The sequence below is a fragment of the Fusarium musae genome, chromosome 1 (assembly GCF_019915245.1).
Source record: "Fusarium musae strain F31 chromosome 1, whole genome shotgun sequence".
Lineage (NCBI taxonomy): Eukaryota > Fungi > Ascomycota > Sordariomycetes > Hypocreales > Nectriaceae > Fusarium > Fusarium musae.
The window spans coordinates 3204138-3218426 of record NC_058387.1 but is presented as its reverse complement, the minus strand read 5'-3'; the positions used below and the strand labels follow the sequence as shown (position 1 = coordinate 3218426).

Below are 14289 nucleotides of genomic sequence, written 5' to 3'. Positions count from 1 at the left end.
TCCTGGATGATTGTCCCGCAACCGTCCACTCAGAAGAACTAGCCAACGACGCCACGGAACAGTGGATTGATTGCCTGCACAAGACCGCGCCCATTTCCCACGCCTCTTTCTGATTGCGCTTCACGTTGTGGTCAGGCTCCTCGAGGTTCTTCAAAGGCCAACTGCAATCTCTTTGTATCCCCGGAGTCAACGGCTTAGATTAGTTACAGGCCGATCCACTGACTCCTGGAACCAACCTGGTCCTCGTGGTCTTGATTGTCCCGCTTCGCTTCCGAGTGGAGAAATTTGACGACAGTCGAACGAACTGTTACCCCAGACCTCACCCATCACCTACTATCTCCAGTCAAGCTCTATTCGTTACGCTTATTGTAGTTGATTGCACGGACACTCTGCACTATCAGTCCCTCAGGGCTTTTGCCGTCGATACCTTGTGCTAGGTCGGCATCTACAGACTTGGAAAAAAAATGCCACGTCCGAGTTTCTCTCACAACCCGCTTTTGAGGGTGTCAAGGCCAGTGTCCGCTTGCTCTCGGTGTAAGTAGTGAGCCTATATTCGAAGGGTCATGTTTGCTGACTGGCTTCATGTATAAGGCCGCGCTGCCAAGGTCAAGGTAAACGCAACTAACTTGCCGCTCATATGTTTCAGACAGTGGCTAACATCATATAGTGTGATGGCAAACTCCCGGCTTGCACAGCCTGCGAAAAGGCTGGTCGTTCAAATGAGTGTTCAGCAGCAAACGATCAGTTCGCTCGAGGCAAGGAGAGAAGGTTGGTCGATAATTTGGTCCTTGAGAGCGAGAGCCCATCTAATCTTTGTGTTCAGTTACGTGGCGGCCCTGGAATTGCGCATAGAGAAGCTTGAAAAACGGCTTCAATTTGCAAAATCACGCAAGGCATCCGTTGCACTCCATGATACAGATGCATCGGCCTTGAATGTGCAACAGATGGACCGTAGAGACTCTCTTGCGCTCATTCGTGCCGCTATACATCGCAAAGCGGCGCAAAAGCGGGAGACCTCTGATGTCAACTCTCTTGTATCCGACTTTGGCTTTCTGTAAGTACTGAACAGCTCCCAAGTCCCTTTCTTTTGGTGCTAATATGCCTCATTAGTTCTGTCAATGCGACAACGCGAGACTTTGAACCCATATCAACAAACATGACTTTTGCTAGACTTGTCTTGGCGGCAACAACGAACGATGCCCTTCCAGAGTCTGACCAAGCCCGCTTACCTCCAAGGCAGACTGCTCATGTGCTGGTCCAGCATTACATGGACAACGTCTATTCGTTGTTCCCCTGCTTTTCAGAAACCTCACTTTTAACCGCTCTTGACGACATATATCAAGAAGATACCCGGACCATCAAAGACTCGGACTACTGGATGGTGTACATGGTCCTTGCCATTGGCTCTACAGCCCAAAGCAAACGTATCCAGGATACACACTATCTTACTGGCCTCGAGTATGCGTCAAGAGCTATGAACCATGCCGATGGTGCTCTCACCCCCGGATACGTGACGCAAATCCAGTCGCTTCTTCTTTTGACGCAGTATGCCATGTTGGACCCTGCCCACTTTGATAGCTGGCATTTGATAGGTTTCACAGCCCGTGCGATAGTTGACCTGGGTTTTCACCAAGACCCTCCTTTGTCTGCTGTCCCTGACAAAGCTTCTCTGGACATGCGACGCAAGATCTTTTACTGCGTCTATGCTCTTGACCGGTAGGTCTCTATAACCCTCCCTCTGTAACCAAGCCCGCACCTGCTAATCTGCACTGTAGTGCCATCAGTATGGTCCATGCGCGAACATTCTCGTTCACAGATGATACTGTCAATGTTGCCTTTCCCCAGGCATCTAGTAACAGGAGAAAGAGTTCTGTGTCAGGTCCCATCACCGGTCCCCAACCCGCGGACCCTGCTCTACTACTCTTTCAACTCCGACGAGCACAATCCCATTGGTACCAGGAGTTGTACCAATCAGGTTCAGTCCCTCTGCAGGATCCAATCTCCTATATTTGGAAAATGTGCCTTGATATGCGCGAATGGCAAGACACTTTACCGACAAATCTGGCCCCTGAAATCAGACAATTGTTCGACCAAGAGCTGAGGTATAGCTACGTCTACTGTATTGCGCCCTCGGCCAGGGCACCCAGCATTACCGACTATAACCGTATCCTGATTTTTGAGCATTCGATGGCCTACCTTGACACTGTCCATGAGATAGCACATGGTGCACAAAACTCCGGGTTCTATACATACCATGACGTGTTGAGGGTCTATTTTATGGCGAATCAGTTCCTCGCGGTTCTAAGAGATGCAGAAGATATGCTTCTTTCGGGAATGCCGGTTCCAATTCCAATTTCTCGCCCGGGTGCTGCACCTGCCCCTCCTCTCCCAAGGCGACTGCAACCGCAAGGGATGAATGGAGAGGATAATCTCGATCGCAGCCTGAGATGTCTCGATAAGGTCTCACAGACATTAGATACCTACGGAGACCGTTGGGCAGATGCCTCGACCTGGAGAGAAAGTTTTAGTATGATATCCCAGGAAATGGTGGAACGACTTTCGAGGCGAAAGCAAGCACGGGATACCGCTAGAGAACAGTATCAATTACAGTATCAAGGCAGGGGTATACCACCCCAAACTCAGGCTGGTTTTTAAATACAAATCTTACAGCAGATCAAGGAGATGCCATTGGGAGGAGTTGATCTTACACAAATGCTCACGGTGACGACTCCTGATAATACATCCCAGGAGCTGTGTTTGGAAGATGAGGGTAGAAACACTCCTCATGTTTAACTCCGAAGCAGGCTCTAGGATTGAGGCTCTTAGGTTAGATTTTGGGTAGAGTAAAAGCCTAAATTCCTAGTATGCCGAGATGCAGTGTATTATACCTTGTTCAATATGTTGATTAGGAGCTGGAGTCTGCAGTTATGCGGTTCGGCCGACCCACACCAATGGAAGCCATAGGAAGTAAAGAATTTGCGTATAGACATGTTTATGAACATTACCTTTCAAACAATTCCAAAGTGACATATAATCCCAATTCTTGTGTATATCTTTGTAAGGCCATTCAATAGATTAGATAGGAGGTTTGGATTTGTAATATTCTCGATGTTCGCGGGCCAGCCGTGAATAGGGTGAAACCTATTGCTGGTATGAATCGAGATTCAATTACTATGAGGGCGGTTTCGAATAAGGATGCTTCATGGTGTAAGAGTTTTATTGACAGGATTGAATAGGTTGTCAAATTAAGGTATTTTAGAAAGACAATGCTTTGTGTGACTACGACTAGAACCCCGTAAAGCAAGCTATTGGTCAATGTTAGGGAAGTATGATGAAAACCACTGCATCGATTCAAATTTAGCCGAAGGCAATTGTGCATTGTTTAGTATAGAAATGACGGGGATGGACGCAAAGTTTGGGGGTGACAATGCTGTCATTCGGAGTTTGAATGATGGAGTCAAGGCAGAAATATGGCACATCTTCACTATCATTTATCTAGCAATCGGCCGACCCCGCTGGAACATAGGAATCGCCTGATTTGGTTTTATGTTGAACGTCCTCCCGCCAAAGAGTCAATTAACGTTAGTGGTGCTGCTATCAAGGAGAGGGAAACTGTGAAGAATAGGTAGCTATTAGGTACTCTGCAAAGGCCAAACACTTGTAAGGTAAGATACAACGTCGTCACAAAGGGAGCATCGGTCTCTTGTCAGTGGCGCTTGAGACCCTGGGTTGATCGCACTTGGCATTGAGATGTATGGTATGGTGTGGTTTGTTGATGTTGTCGTCTAAGCGGTATGGTCAAGATGCAATATGACAACTTGTACGGAGTAAGAGGGTGTAAGATCGGGCGGAATCAGGGGTCGATGTCTTGGCAAGTACTGGAGCTGGAACTATGTGGTCCAGTTTTGGAGTCAGCCAAGCCATGCTACGCCTTGACCAAGTCTACTACCTACGTCCATCATCCATGAGGTCGTTGTCAAGTTGGAGGACCCATATTGGGGTTACTACACGACTCTCTGTGCTGTTGAGATAGACTCAACTGTCAAAGGTATAGACGAAGTGGCACCATCAGGCTCAGTTGCTAATCGTAGCATATCGCAGCATACTTGTACCTACCTAAGATAGAACACCAAAGATCACGGAGTCATCACTCCCCAATAACCGCTTATCTTTATTTGCTTTCTCCCCGAGATTCTTCTCCATAACCAAGGCAAATCCAATGCGGGGAAGAGATCCAGGAAAACGAGAAGCGGTCTACTCCGCACGGGTGAATCATGGAGGTGGAGACCATGGAGCTTGGCTCAGAACGGGTCTAGCACGGGCAGAGTTAAATTTTGACTATTTCTGACGGAGGAATTATTTCCTTAGATATTCCACGAATCGTAGCTTTTGATGCCCTGCCATCTGGCCACGCGGTATGGCCATCATCAGCCGCAAAAAGGCATTTTCCCCCATTCTCCACTCCCCCCAAGGAAGCCAATTCCAAAGAGAGTCGAGGTCTAAGAGAACGCCAGGAAGAAATTGCTCCAACAGGCGTTAAGCATGCCACCCAAAACTGACAGAGGCGCCGAGCCGGTGGAGGGCATGGCAGGGGTTAGCGACCTGGGCAGACGGAACTCGGCACGGCACAGTAGCATCACAAGTCTAATTAAGGGAGTCTTCTTTTGATACATTGGACTGAATTCTATTCTTTAGACTCATGGTAAATGAATCGTGGGGGAATAGGATGCAACTTTGGGGGTTCCGATCTTGGGCTACCTTACGTTAAGTCGTTCAATAGTTGCGGGGGTTTGAACTGTGAAGCGCTCAACGATGGGATGGGATGATGGGATCCCGACTCAGTGCTAGAAAAGTGGAAACAACGATAATTAAGCGAATTCTTAACGTTCGATAAGACGACATGAAACTGATATACATGCTCAACTGCCTTATCATCAAGTACCTACCAGGGGTCGACTGGCGAGCGTGAATGGTGGATGTAAATACTGTCTCTTCTGCCGAACACTTAGTCAAGTGAAGTTTTCGGGAGACAGCAACAACAGAAAGCAAGTTCGGCCACTCAAATCGAGATATCACATTTAATACATAATTAGAGACCAACGCTCCTAATAATTCAAGTCATTTAACTTAATTCAAGTCCGACCCCCTAACTTATAAGTTAGGAAAAATTGCTATAACTTAAGTCTATAAAAGTCCTAACTTATAAGTCTATAAGTCTATATAGTAATATTAGTAATATATAAGTACCTCTTATTTTTATTAATTTTAAAGCTTTTTTTATAAGAAAATTATACTTCTAAAGTAAGATTTTAGGGATAAAAAAACTAGCCTAGTAAAACCCTAGTAAAACCTTCTTTTCTTTATATTATCTTATAATCTATACTTTAAAGGCTAGCTTTCTTTAATTATTACTAAATTACCTTCTTAACCTCTTTTTTAATTATATTTTTTTTATAATACTATTATAATATTAATATTACTATTATTAATATCTTTTTTAGTATTATTAAAAATATTAGTAACTTAATTTTTATACTTTTAAAAGTCCTTTTCTATTACTTAGTAGCTTAATATGATTTCCCTGTTTATAAAGGGGCACTACTTTTAGCTATTAGACCTCCTAGTACTTTACTATAGAAAGTACCTCTTTATACTAAAAAAATAGGTATATAAGGTTATATCTTACTATAGTTAAGTCTTTAAATATAGTTATACCTTTATATTAACTGCCCCTTATTACTATTACCTTATTAATATAGCCTTTTAGTTTTATAAGATATATAATATAAAGGGTAACTTTATAAATAGATTATATAACTTCTTATAAGTATTTTTATTATATAATAAGTACTTAAAACTAGCTTATAGGATTATTAAAGCTATAGCTAGTTCTAAAGAGCTAATATTACTATTACTATAGCCTTTATTATAGCTATTTATAATATAGGCCTTTTAAAATACCCCCCCTATACCTCTAATAGCCTTATCTATTAAGAGCTTCTATTATAATCTTATTAACTAGATTATTACTATAGCTATTTCCCTTAATATTATTATATATACCTATTTCTATAGCCTTTTACTAATACTACCTAAGATTATTAAAGTAACCTTCCTAAAGAATAAAATTATAGTTTAAAATTAATTCCTTATATAATATACTAAAAAAAAAGCCCTTATTAAAGAAAAGCTCTTTATAGCCTTGTCTCTTATTAGCTTATCCTTTAACCTATAGACTTCCCTAAATAGCTATACTATTCTAGGAGTATTTACCTACTATATTATAATAGTAAGATTCCTAACTTATAAGGTTATTACTTTTTATAAGTTTAAAGAAGCCTATTTTAAGGAGAATTAGGCTATTATTATTAATAATATATATAAGACCTTTAACCTCCCCTTATATAAGCTTAGCTTTTTTACCTTTAATAATATTAAATTAAATACTATATACCTTATAGCCCTTTTTTATAAGTAATTAAGTTACTTCTTATTATACCTAATTAATAAGTAAGTGTAAATTTATTAGCTTTAGTATTAAGGTTATATTATTAATCTTATAGCTAAAGCTTTACTTTTTACTTCCTAGCTTTTTACTTAATCTACCCTTAATTATATAAATAACTATAAAGAGTTATAATATACCCTAAGGGTAATAAGGAAGCTATATAATATTATTTAATTTATATAAAAAATACTATAATGCTATAAGCTTTAGTTATAATATATATATAAAGCCTATAAAATAAAAGATATTATAAGCTTTAATAATATATCTTTCTATATTTAGCTATAGCCTAACTAGTAAATAAAATAGAATTTAATATTAATAATAATTAACTATACCCTTTACCTATAGACTATTATTAACTAATTCTATATTTACAGTTTAGATAACCCTAAACCTTTAAAGAGGATTCTAGAAGTAAATATCCTATACCTAGATAACTAGGCTTATTTATATTAAATTATAGGTATTTTATATCCTTTTAAAGAAAAAACTAAAAAGCTTAAAAGCTATAAAAAAGCTATAATCTTATTTATTATATATAGCTATAAAAAGCTATATTAGTACTTCTATAATTATTACTATAGTCTTTTTATAACTATAGCTTTACTAAGCTTTTTAAATCCTTATTTATTAAATCCTTTACCTTTTTATTTTTCTTTAATAAATTAAGCCTTACCTTTAAAAGTAATAAATAGTTAGGCTTATAAGGCTATTACTAATACTATAAATAAGCTATATACCTATAGAAAGAAGATTACCTTATTACTAGTCTATTAAGTAATAATAATCCTTTATCTTAATATATAGCTAAAATTCTTTACTTATTTAATTAATAATAAGATTAAAGTTAAAGCTATTTATATATATTTTAAAGCCTTTTATATTAAAAATTAGGAGGTTAAAGACCTTTAATCCCTTTAGTTACCTATTATATAAAATCTAGTCTCTTAAACTAATAAAATTAATAGTATTCTTACTGCCTTTTATATAAAATAGGTAAGGCTATATAAGATACCTATTACTAAGCTATTTTAATATTTAATAAAAGAGGTTAAGTAGATTAGCTATAAACTAATTTAATAGTAAAAGTAATATAAATATACCTATTTTATATTATTAAAAATAGCTTAAGATATCTTATATATACTTATTAAATTAGCTAGGGTAAAGAGGTTATTTAATTAAGCTAGAATAATATTATTAGATTAATATTATAGCCTAAATCTAGAGGTAATAGAGATAATATAATACTTAAGAAACTAGTTATAGAAAATAAGTAAGGCTATTCCTTATAGCTATCTAACTTATATTACTTAAGTTAGTTAATTTAATTTAAGCCTAACCTTTAAAATATAACTTAATTCAACGCACCCCCCCCCCAAGCTAAGCCGCTAAAAAAGCCAGCTTAAATTAAGTTATTAGGAGCGTTGTTAGAGACTTACGGAATGGTGGGGAAGGTGCGTCCGTCCGTAAACCATCCATACCTAGGTAGGTAGCCGCAAGGCAAACCGCAACCGCAACCCAAACCGCAACCGCATCCTGGGGTTGGGTCTGGGGTTAACCTAGGAAAGACATACCTTAGTCTGGGGTCTGGGGGCAAGAAAGACGGCTCTAGCCTCTGGGGGTTCCTTCCTCGTCTCGAAGATAAAAAGATAGCAAGGGAAGCATCATCTTCTCTCCTTCTCTTCTCTGTTCTTTGTCCCACTACCCTCATTCTCTTCTCTGCCTCTTCTTGAGTCCGACCTTTCTCATTCTTGAGTCATATAATCGGCAACTCTTTCTAGACAAAAGACACCCGAAAAAAAAGAAGAAAGGCACAGGGCCAAACACCGCCAACATGCCCAGCAAGACCAGAGTCTACAACTGGTTCATTGCCATGGTAGCTGCGTCTTGTATGACGCTCTACGGCTTTGACTCCAGTGTCTTCAACGCTCTCCAGGCCTCGGAGAACTGGCTGAACTGGTTCAATCTTGACCTCAAGAATGACAGTTACACTGTCGGTCTCATCAACACATGCTACACTATCGGTGCTATCGTTAGTGGTTTCTTCATCGGTGGCCCCTTGGCTGATTGGCTTGGTCGACGTGCCGGTATGGGTATTGGTTGCTTCATCACCATCATCGCCGCCATCATCCAGGCTTTTGCTCCCAAGGGAAAGCTTGGTGTCTTCATTCTCGGCCGTGTCCTCATCGGTATTGGCCAGGGTACCGCTCTCAGTACGTTATATACTCTCACCAGCTCCTGTGACTGGTCACTGACTTCCTTCCAGCTGCTGGCCCTGTTTACATCGGTGAGGTTGCCCCCGCTGAGATTCGAGGTCAGGTCATGACCTTCTGGCAACTCTTCTACTCGGTCGGTGCCTTTATTGCCTACTGGATCAACTTCGCTTGCGGCAAGAACCGAGAGAAGCTCGGCGAGTGGGATTGGCGCATGGTTGTTATCTTCCAGGTCATGGTCCCCATCTTTGTCATCATCCTGCTCCCATTCCAGCCAGAGTCTCCCCGTTTCCTTATCAAGAAGGGAAAGATCGACGATGCCCGCTCCGCCCTTCGAAGTATCCGTGACACTGAGGAGGAGGTTGAGGACGAGGTCCTGGCTATCCAGGCTGCTATCGAGTACGAGAAGGAGGCCATCAGCCCTGGATACCGTGCCCTTTTCAAGGATCCCTCTATCAGGAAGCGCTTCGGTATTGCAGTTGTCCTCAACGTCGGCCAGCAGCTCACCGGCCAGGGTACCCTCAACACCTACTCCACTTCCATTTACAAGCAAGTCTGGACTTCGACTGAAAAGATCAACCTCATCAACGCTTTGTGGGCCACCATGGGTATTCTATTCACATTGAACGCTGTATGGACCGCGGATCGCTTTGGTCGCCGATGGCTCTTCATGGTCGGTGCCGCGGGTATGGCTGTCTGCATGTTGATTGTTCCCGTCATTGGTCTCGCTACTCCCACCCCCAAGACCGAGCCCACTGCTATTGGCATTGTTGTCATGCTCTACCTCTTCATGTGAGCTTTCTTGCTTTTTCGCCTTTCTTGAACGCATACTAACATACTATTATAGCTTCTTCTATAAGCCTTCATGGGGTGCCGGTGTGTGGATGTGGACCAGTGAAGTCTTCTCCGCCAACGTCCGAACCCAGGCCGTCGGTATGGCCTCTCAATGCCAGAATGTGGCCAACACCATTTTCCAACAGTTCTTCCCAACATTCCTCGCCAAGACCGGCCTCAAGTGCCTCTTCTTCTTCTTTGCCATCAACATCCTGCTCTGCGTTTTTGTGTTCTTCTTTGTCCCCGAAACCAAGGGTATCTCTCTTGAGCACATGGATACTGTTTTCGGTGGTGCCGATCACACTGAGAAGGGTGCCCAGATGCTCGGCGTTGACACTGCTCAGCATCAGACCCAGGAGTTCAAGGACGGGGCTGAGATTCAGCAGAGCGAGAAGAAGCGGGAGTCTGTTTAAATCTACTGTAATTGATGGGGGATTTTGAGTTTGGATAATTTTGCATCTAGGAATTCGAGATGTGGAAGGCAATCGTTTTAGTCGTGCATCTACCTAGACATATATGCTGATATAAGGATACATTGAAGATACGAAGATATTGCTGTGATCCCTAGGAAAAGTCAAGTACCCTGAAAGTGGCATGTCCCATCCAGATTGTGTAATAGGAGGCTAGCTGACAGACATCATATCATGAAGTCGACACTGGGCGTCATTGTCTTCCCGTTGGGCTCAAAGCTTCTTTTAACTCCACAGTCTTATCCATATTGAAAAGTCAAATGCCTCTATAGAAATACCCAAAGTATAGCCCAAAGTTTTCAAATATCGACATAACTAGACAAGGTGCTTATTTTCAGCATCACACAATATAAGGCGATGGATATTGGTCTCTTATGTATATTGTGTTCCCATATCGTCTTGTTGGCAGGATTTCATGTCTTTCTTGGCCACATTGTTTCTTGCCAAGAACTGGATGCAAACGGGCGTTGCAGGAAGCCATTAATTATCTTCGAGAGATAATCGGTGGAACAGTCACTCATACAGAAATTTCAAAGCGAGTCGAGTGAGAGATAGGTTGATAACGACAGTTGTAACTATTTTCTACCGATGTATATAACAATAGGGGCAAAGGTCGTTCTTTATTGCGCGAGACAAACGAAGGGCAAAAGAAGAGCACAAAGTTCTCGGAAAATTGAAAGTCAACCCCTGTCTTCCCACATCAAGTCCATCTCATCCACGCACTTCTCCTTTCTTTATCATCCACTCATCACATCGTTCCTCAATCTCATGATAGATAGCTCGGCAGCCCCTTTACTGGCACTGGGAGTAGAAGTCGTTGATCTTCTTGCAGGTGAAGGGAGACTTGCAGGTCGTGGGGCCGCTGTAGTTCTGGCCACCGCACTGTCCCCACTGGTCGACGCTGCCGGCAGGGGGGTTGGTAGGAGTGGAAGAACCAGTGGTGCTGCTGCTGGCAGGGGGGTTGGGGGTGGTGCCGTCGCTCTTGTAGGTACTTCCGATGGGACCGAACTTGATGTTGGAGAAGGAAACCTTGGAGTTGGGAACATCTCGCTCAAGGTCGGAGGGCTTGCCAGAGGTGGTAGCGCAAGAACCTCGCTGGGATCCAACCTTGGTAGAGTCGGTAGGGTAGGTAGAGTCGAGCCAGAGCATGTTGGAGTGGTGCTGTAGAGAAAAGTCAGTATGCGATGTTTCTGTTTCAGATATGAATAGGGGGGTTGCGTTAGACTTACGTCGTGCCAGAGAGACATAACAAGAACCATGGGGGCTGCGAGAGCATCGCTCATGCCGTTCCAGCCACCCTTCTTGGTGAAGTCATTGATATCGCCAAAGACGCTCTTCTGCTTGGAGCAGAAGTCAGAGGTAAGAGAGCTACCGGGGTTGCCTGCAATCTTGGACTCGGAGTTGGCAATGACCTTGCCGTTCTGGACGTACAGACGGGTGATCTCAGAAAGACGTCCGTCGCTGCCCTTGTGGAACTGAGTGACAACAGTCATCTTCTTGGTGGTATCGACGTTGAAGTTGGATCCAGGGCCGTAGAAGGTCTTGTTGCCCTGGCGGTAGGCGTTGAAATCACAACCGTCGGCATCGCAAGTACCGCCATATCGGTCATCAGAGTAGGTTCCACCGCAAGAGTTGCCAGTGCAAGAGTGCTGAGTGAGCTTGGTGCAAGGATGAGGAGTGAAGGCGGTGGAGATGGAGTTGGCCTCCCAGATATCCATCTCGGGACAGCAAGTGCCCAGGTTACCAACACCAGCGTTAGCATCACTGTCAGAGGGCTTCCAGCCTTCAGAGTTGGCCTTGAGTACTGGTTAGCGTCTGTCCCAAACCTGCAATCGTACTCTAGGTTAATACTTACAACTCCGTTGATGAACTTGACATCACGAGGGCACTGAGCATCACAGTAACCAGTTCCGTACTTGGCTCCGGCCTTGTTTCCGGAGTACCTGGCCTTGCCACCATCCTCGTCCATGCTGACGAAGTAGAGAGCACCGTTCAGACCGCAGCCGATACCAGAGACATCGACGTCAAAGGTGAACTCGTTGCCCAGAAGCTGGAACATCTGGTAGGTGTTCTCGTTCTCCATGAGGTAGGTTCGGCTACCGATGTTCTTGCTGTAGGGGCCCTGGGTGACAAATCCAAGACTGAGCTGGTTGCCGCTGGAAGTGATTCCGTAGGTGCCAGCATAGTCGGCGCCATCAAGACAACACTTCTCGGCGCAGGTCTTGCCATCAGTGCAGATGGAGGTATCCCACTTGTTTCCGGTGTAACAATTGGTAGATCCAGAAGTCTGGTGAGTCCATCGCCAGTTGGCATCAATACCCACGGAGCCCTTGACATCGCTGCAGCCGCTGGATGTACACTTGGACCAGGTCAAGGCAGGCTTGGTCTCGGTGGTCAAAGAGCAGACCTGTTGAGCCCGGGCAGCGGCAATAAGAGCCGAGGCGGTTGCGATGACGCGATACATTTTGAAGTGAAGCTAGACCGTTGGATAGACGAGACTGGGTTGACTGAAGAAGTGGTGATGAGGTGAGGAGTGGTGAGTTCGATTTGAATTGGGAATCCGAGCTTGTTATATAGTCGTCAATAAGAAGATCTGGAACTTAGAAGATCGCCCCCTTCACCCATGTCCAAGTTCGAAGGAAAGGAGTGATCAACATCAAGAGAAGCCGCCATACCGATGAGGCTCCATTTTCGTAGCTTCAGGAGAGAATCGGTTCACGGGCCGCATGCCCTTGGACAGTACGAAGGTAAGAAAGACCTTGCTGAGCCAGTGATGTCTCACTTGGTGACAACAGGCAAAGCATGGCATGCCTCCAGAGCGGAGACTTGTCGAGAAGAGCAACAACGAGGTACGGTGACTGCAGGGGGCAGTTCCTGAGCCGATCTCCGTGATAGCCTCCGGTGGCGTACGGTAAGTGTCCGATGAATACTTACAGTAGCAAAGAGAACGAGTAGGCCGGTCCGTAGTTCCCGAAGGAGAGCAATGGTTTGGCCTCCGAAGAGGCTGCACTCATGATCTTCGCTCATTGGAGGGACCCTGTAACTTGGACTAACGAGGCCGTGTAAGAGTAAGAGCAAGATTCAGGATTACTGTTTTCACAGGCATCTAAAGGATAGGAACATCGTTCGTTTTTCGGGCCGTCGCTTCCATCGTCTTTTTGCCGTGGACTAATGAGACCCGTGATATAACCCATAGAATGATCGTGAGGTAGTCTAGTTACCAGTCCCGGAAAGGCAACTAGGAGTAAACGGTCACCTTTCAGTCACCCTGCCATCTTAACCAGATGGATCTCCGCCCAGGGTTGATTGTACTTAGCCGTACTTCAAGTGAGGAGGCTGACCCCACAACTTGTTGGTTCTCTCAAGGACCCAAGGCTTTGGCCCGTTTGCCACTATTAGAGCATGGTGTTTACTAATTATGCGGTGCTGTCACATCTTCGTCTGGTATCAATATGGAGAAGCCTGTCTTCGAGATCCACGGGTGCCTTGCACCACGGGCACAATGCTCCTCAGTAGACATCGCTTCGATGGTCCGTAGCTCCGGTGAAGATTATATATCCTTTAGGAGATAGTTTATGCATATTGATCTGTTAAGGGAAGTGAAGGGCATCTTTACATCACACTGTCTGTTGAGCATCCGTTTCCAGCTGATCCGTCTTTGGTAGCGTTGATGTTCCTTTTCCCGTCTGTAAACGGGAACTCGAAACATTGGTGTATATTTGACTTCAATTTCCATAGCTAATATGCTCTTGATGGTGGAACAATTACAGCCGTGGAACCTAAATGAGTTGTCCTGGTAAAGGGGATCTCGCGGTACGTCGGGATTCAGCCCGTCCGCTTAAAAGAAGTCCCAAGGCGGCAACTGCAGGTATCGTGGAAGAGAATTTCCGTCAAATTTAGTTTGTTCATGTGTTCATGGTGCGCCCATGCCCATCTCGAAAAACAGCTGTTGTTGGTCAGCTGCCGGGCAATGCGGAGGTGGCAGAAGTTAAACCCCTGACATAGCGCATGGAGGTGAGGGCTTGGAGAGCTTTCTCGTCCAAATCCAGCAGTTTCGGATACATCATGACCGAGATAGTGGCTATAACCCCGGCATATTGTTGACTATAGACCAGGATTCTCCTGCCGGCCATGTGTAAGGACCTTGCCAGGCGAGCAGGCAGGCAACCAGATCTTGCCTGCGACTGGTAGTCTCATGTGATGGCTGGCGAATGTGCAGCGCGCAATCGACATGAATGTTACGGTGATTCGATTGTTC

At 44.0% G+C, this 14289-nt stretch overlaps 3 protein-coding genes across 3 annotated transcripts; 2 read left to right on the top strand and 1 right to left on the bottom strand.

Moving 5' to 3' along the window:
- Window positions 1–944: 944 nt before the first annotated feature.
- Window positions 945–1720, top strand: J7337_000964 (uncharacterized protein; the record flags this gene model as incomplete). The annotated part of the gene is made up of 2 exons (XM_044818710.1): window positions 945–1054; window positions 1111–1720. The coding sequence occupies 2 exons, from the start codon at window positions 945–947 to the stop codon at window positions 1718–1720; spliced, it is 720 nt and encodes a 239-aa protein (XP_044686412.1).
- Window positions 1721–8348: 6628 nt separating this feature from the next.
- Window positions 8349–9974, top strand: J7337_000963 (uncharacterized protein; the record flags this gene model as incomplete). Its single annotated transcript, XM_044818709.1, has 3 exons — window positions 8349–8727; window positions 8781–9519; window positions 9575–9974. 3 exons carry the CDS (start codon window positions 8349–8351, stop codon window positions 9972–9974), a joined length of 1518 nt encoding a protein of 505 aa, XP_044686411.1.
- Window positions 9975–10823: 849 nt separating this feature from the next.
- On the bottom strand, window positions 10824–12495 carry J7337_000962 (uncharacterized protein; the record flags this gene model as incomplete). The annotated part of the gene is made up of 3 exons (XM_044818708.1): window positions 10824–11192; window positions 11261–11827; window positions 11887–12495. 3 exons carry the CDS (start codon window positions 12493–12495, stop codon window positions 10824–10826), a joined length of 1545 nt encoding a protein of 514 aa, XP_044686410.1.
- Window positions 12496–14289: the final 1794 nt, after the last annotated feature.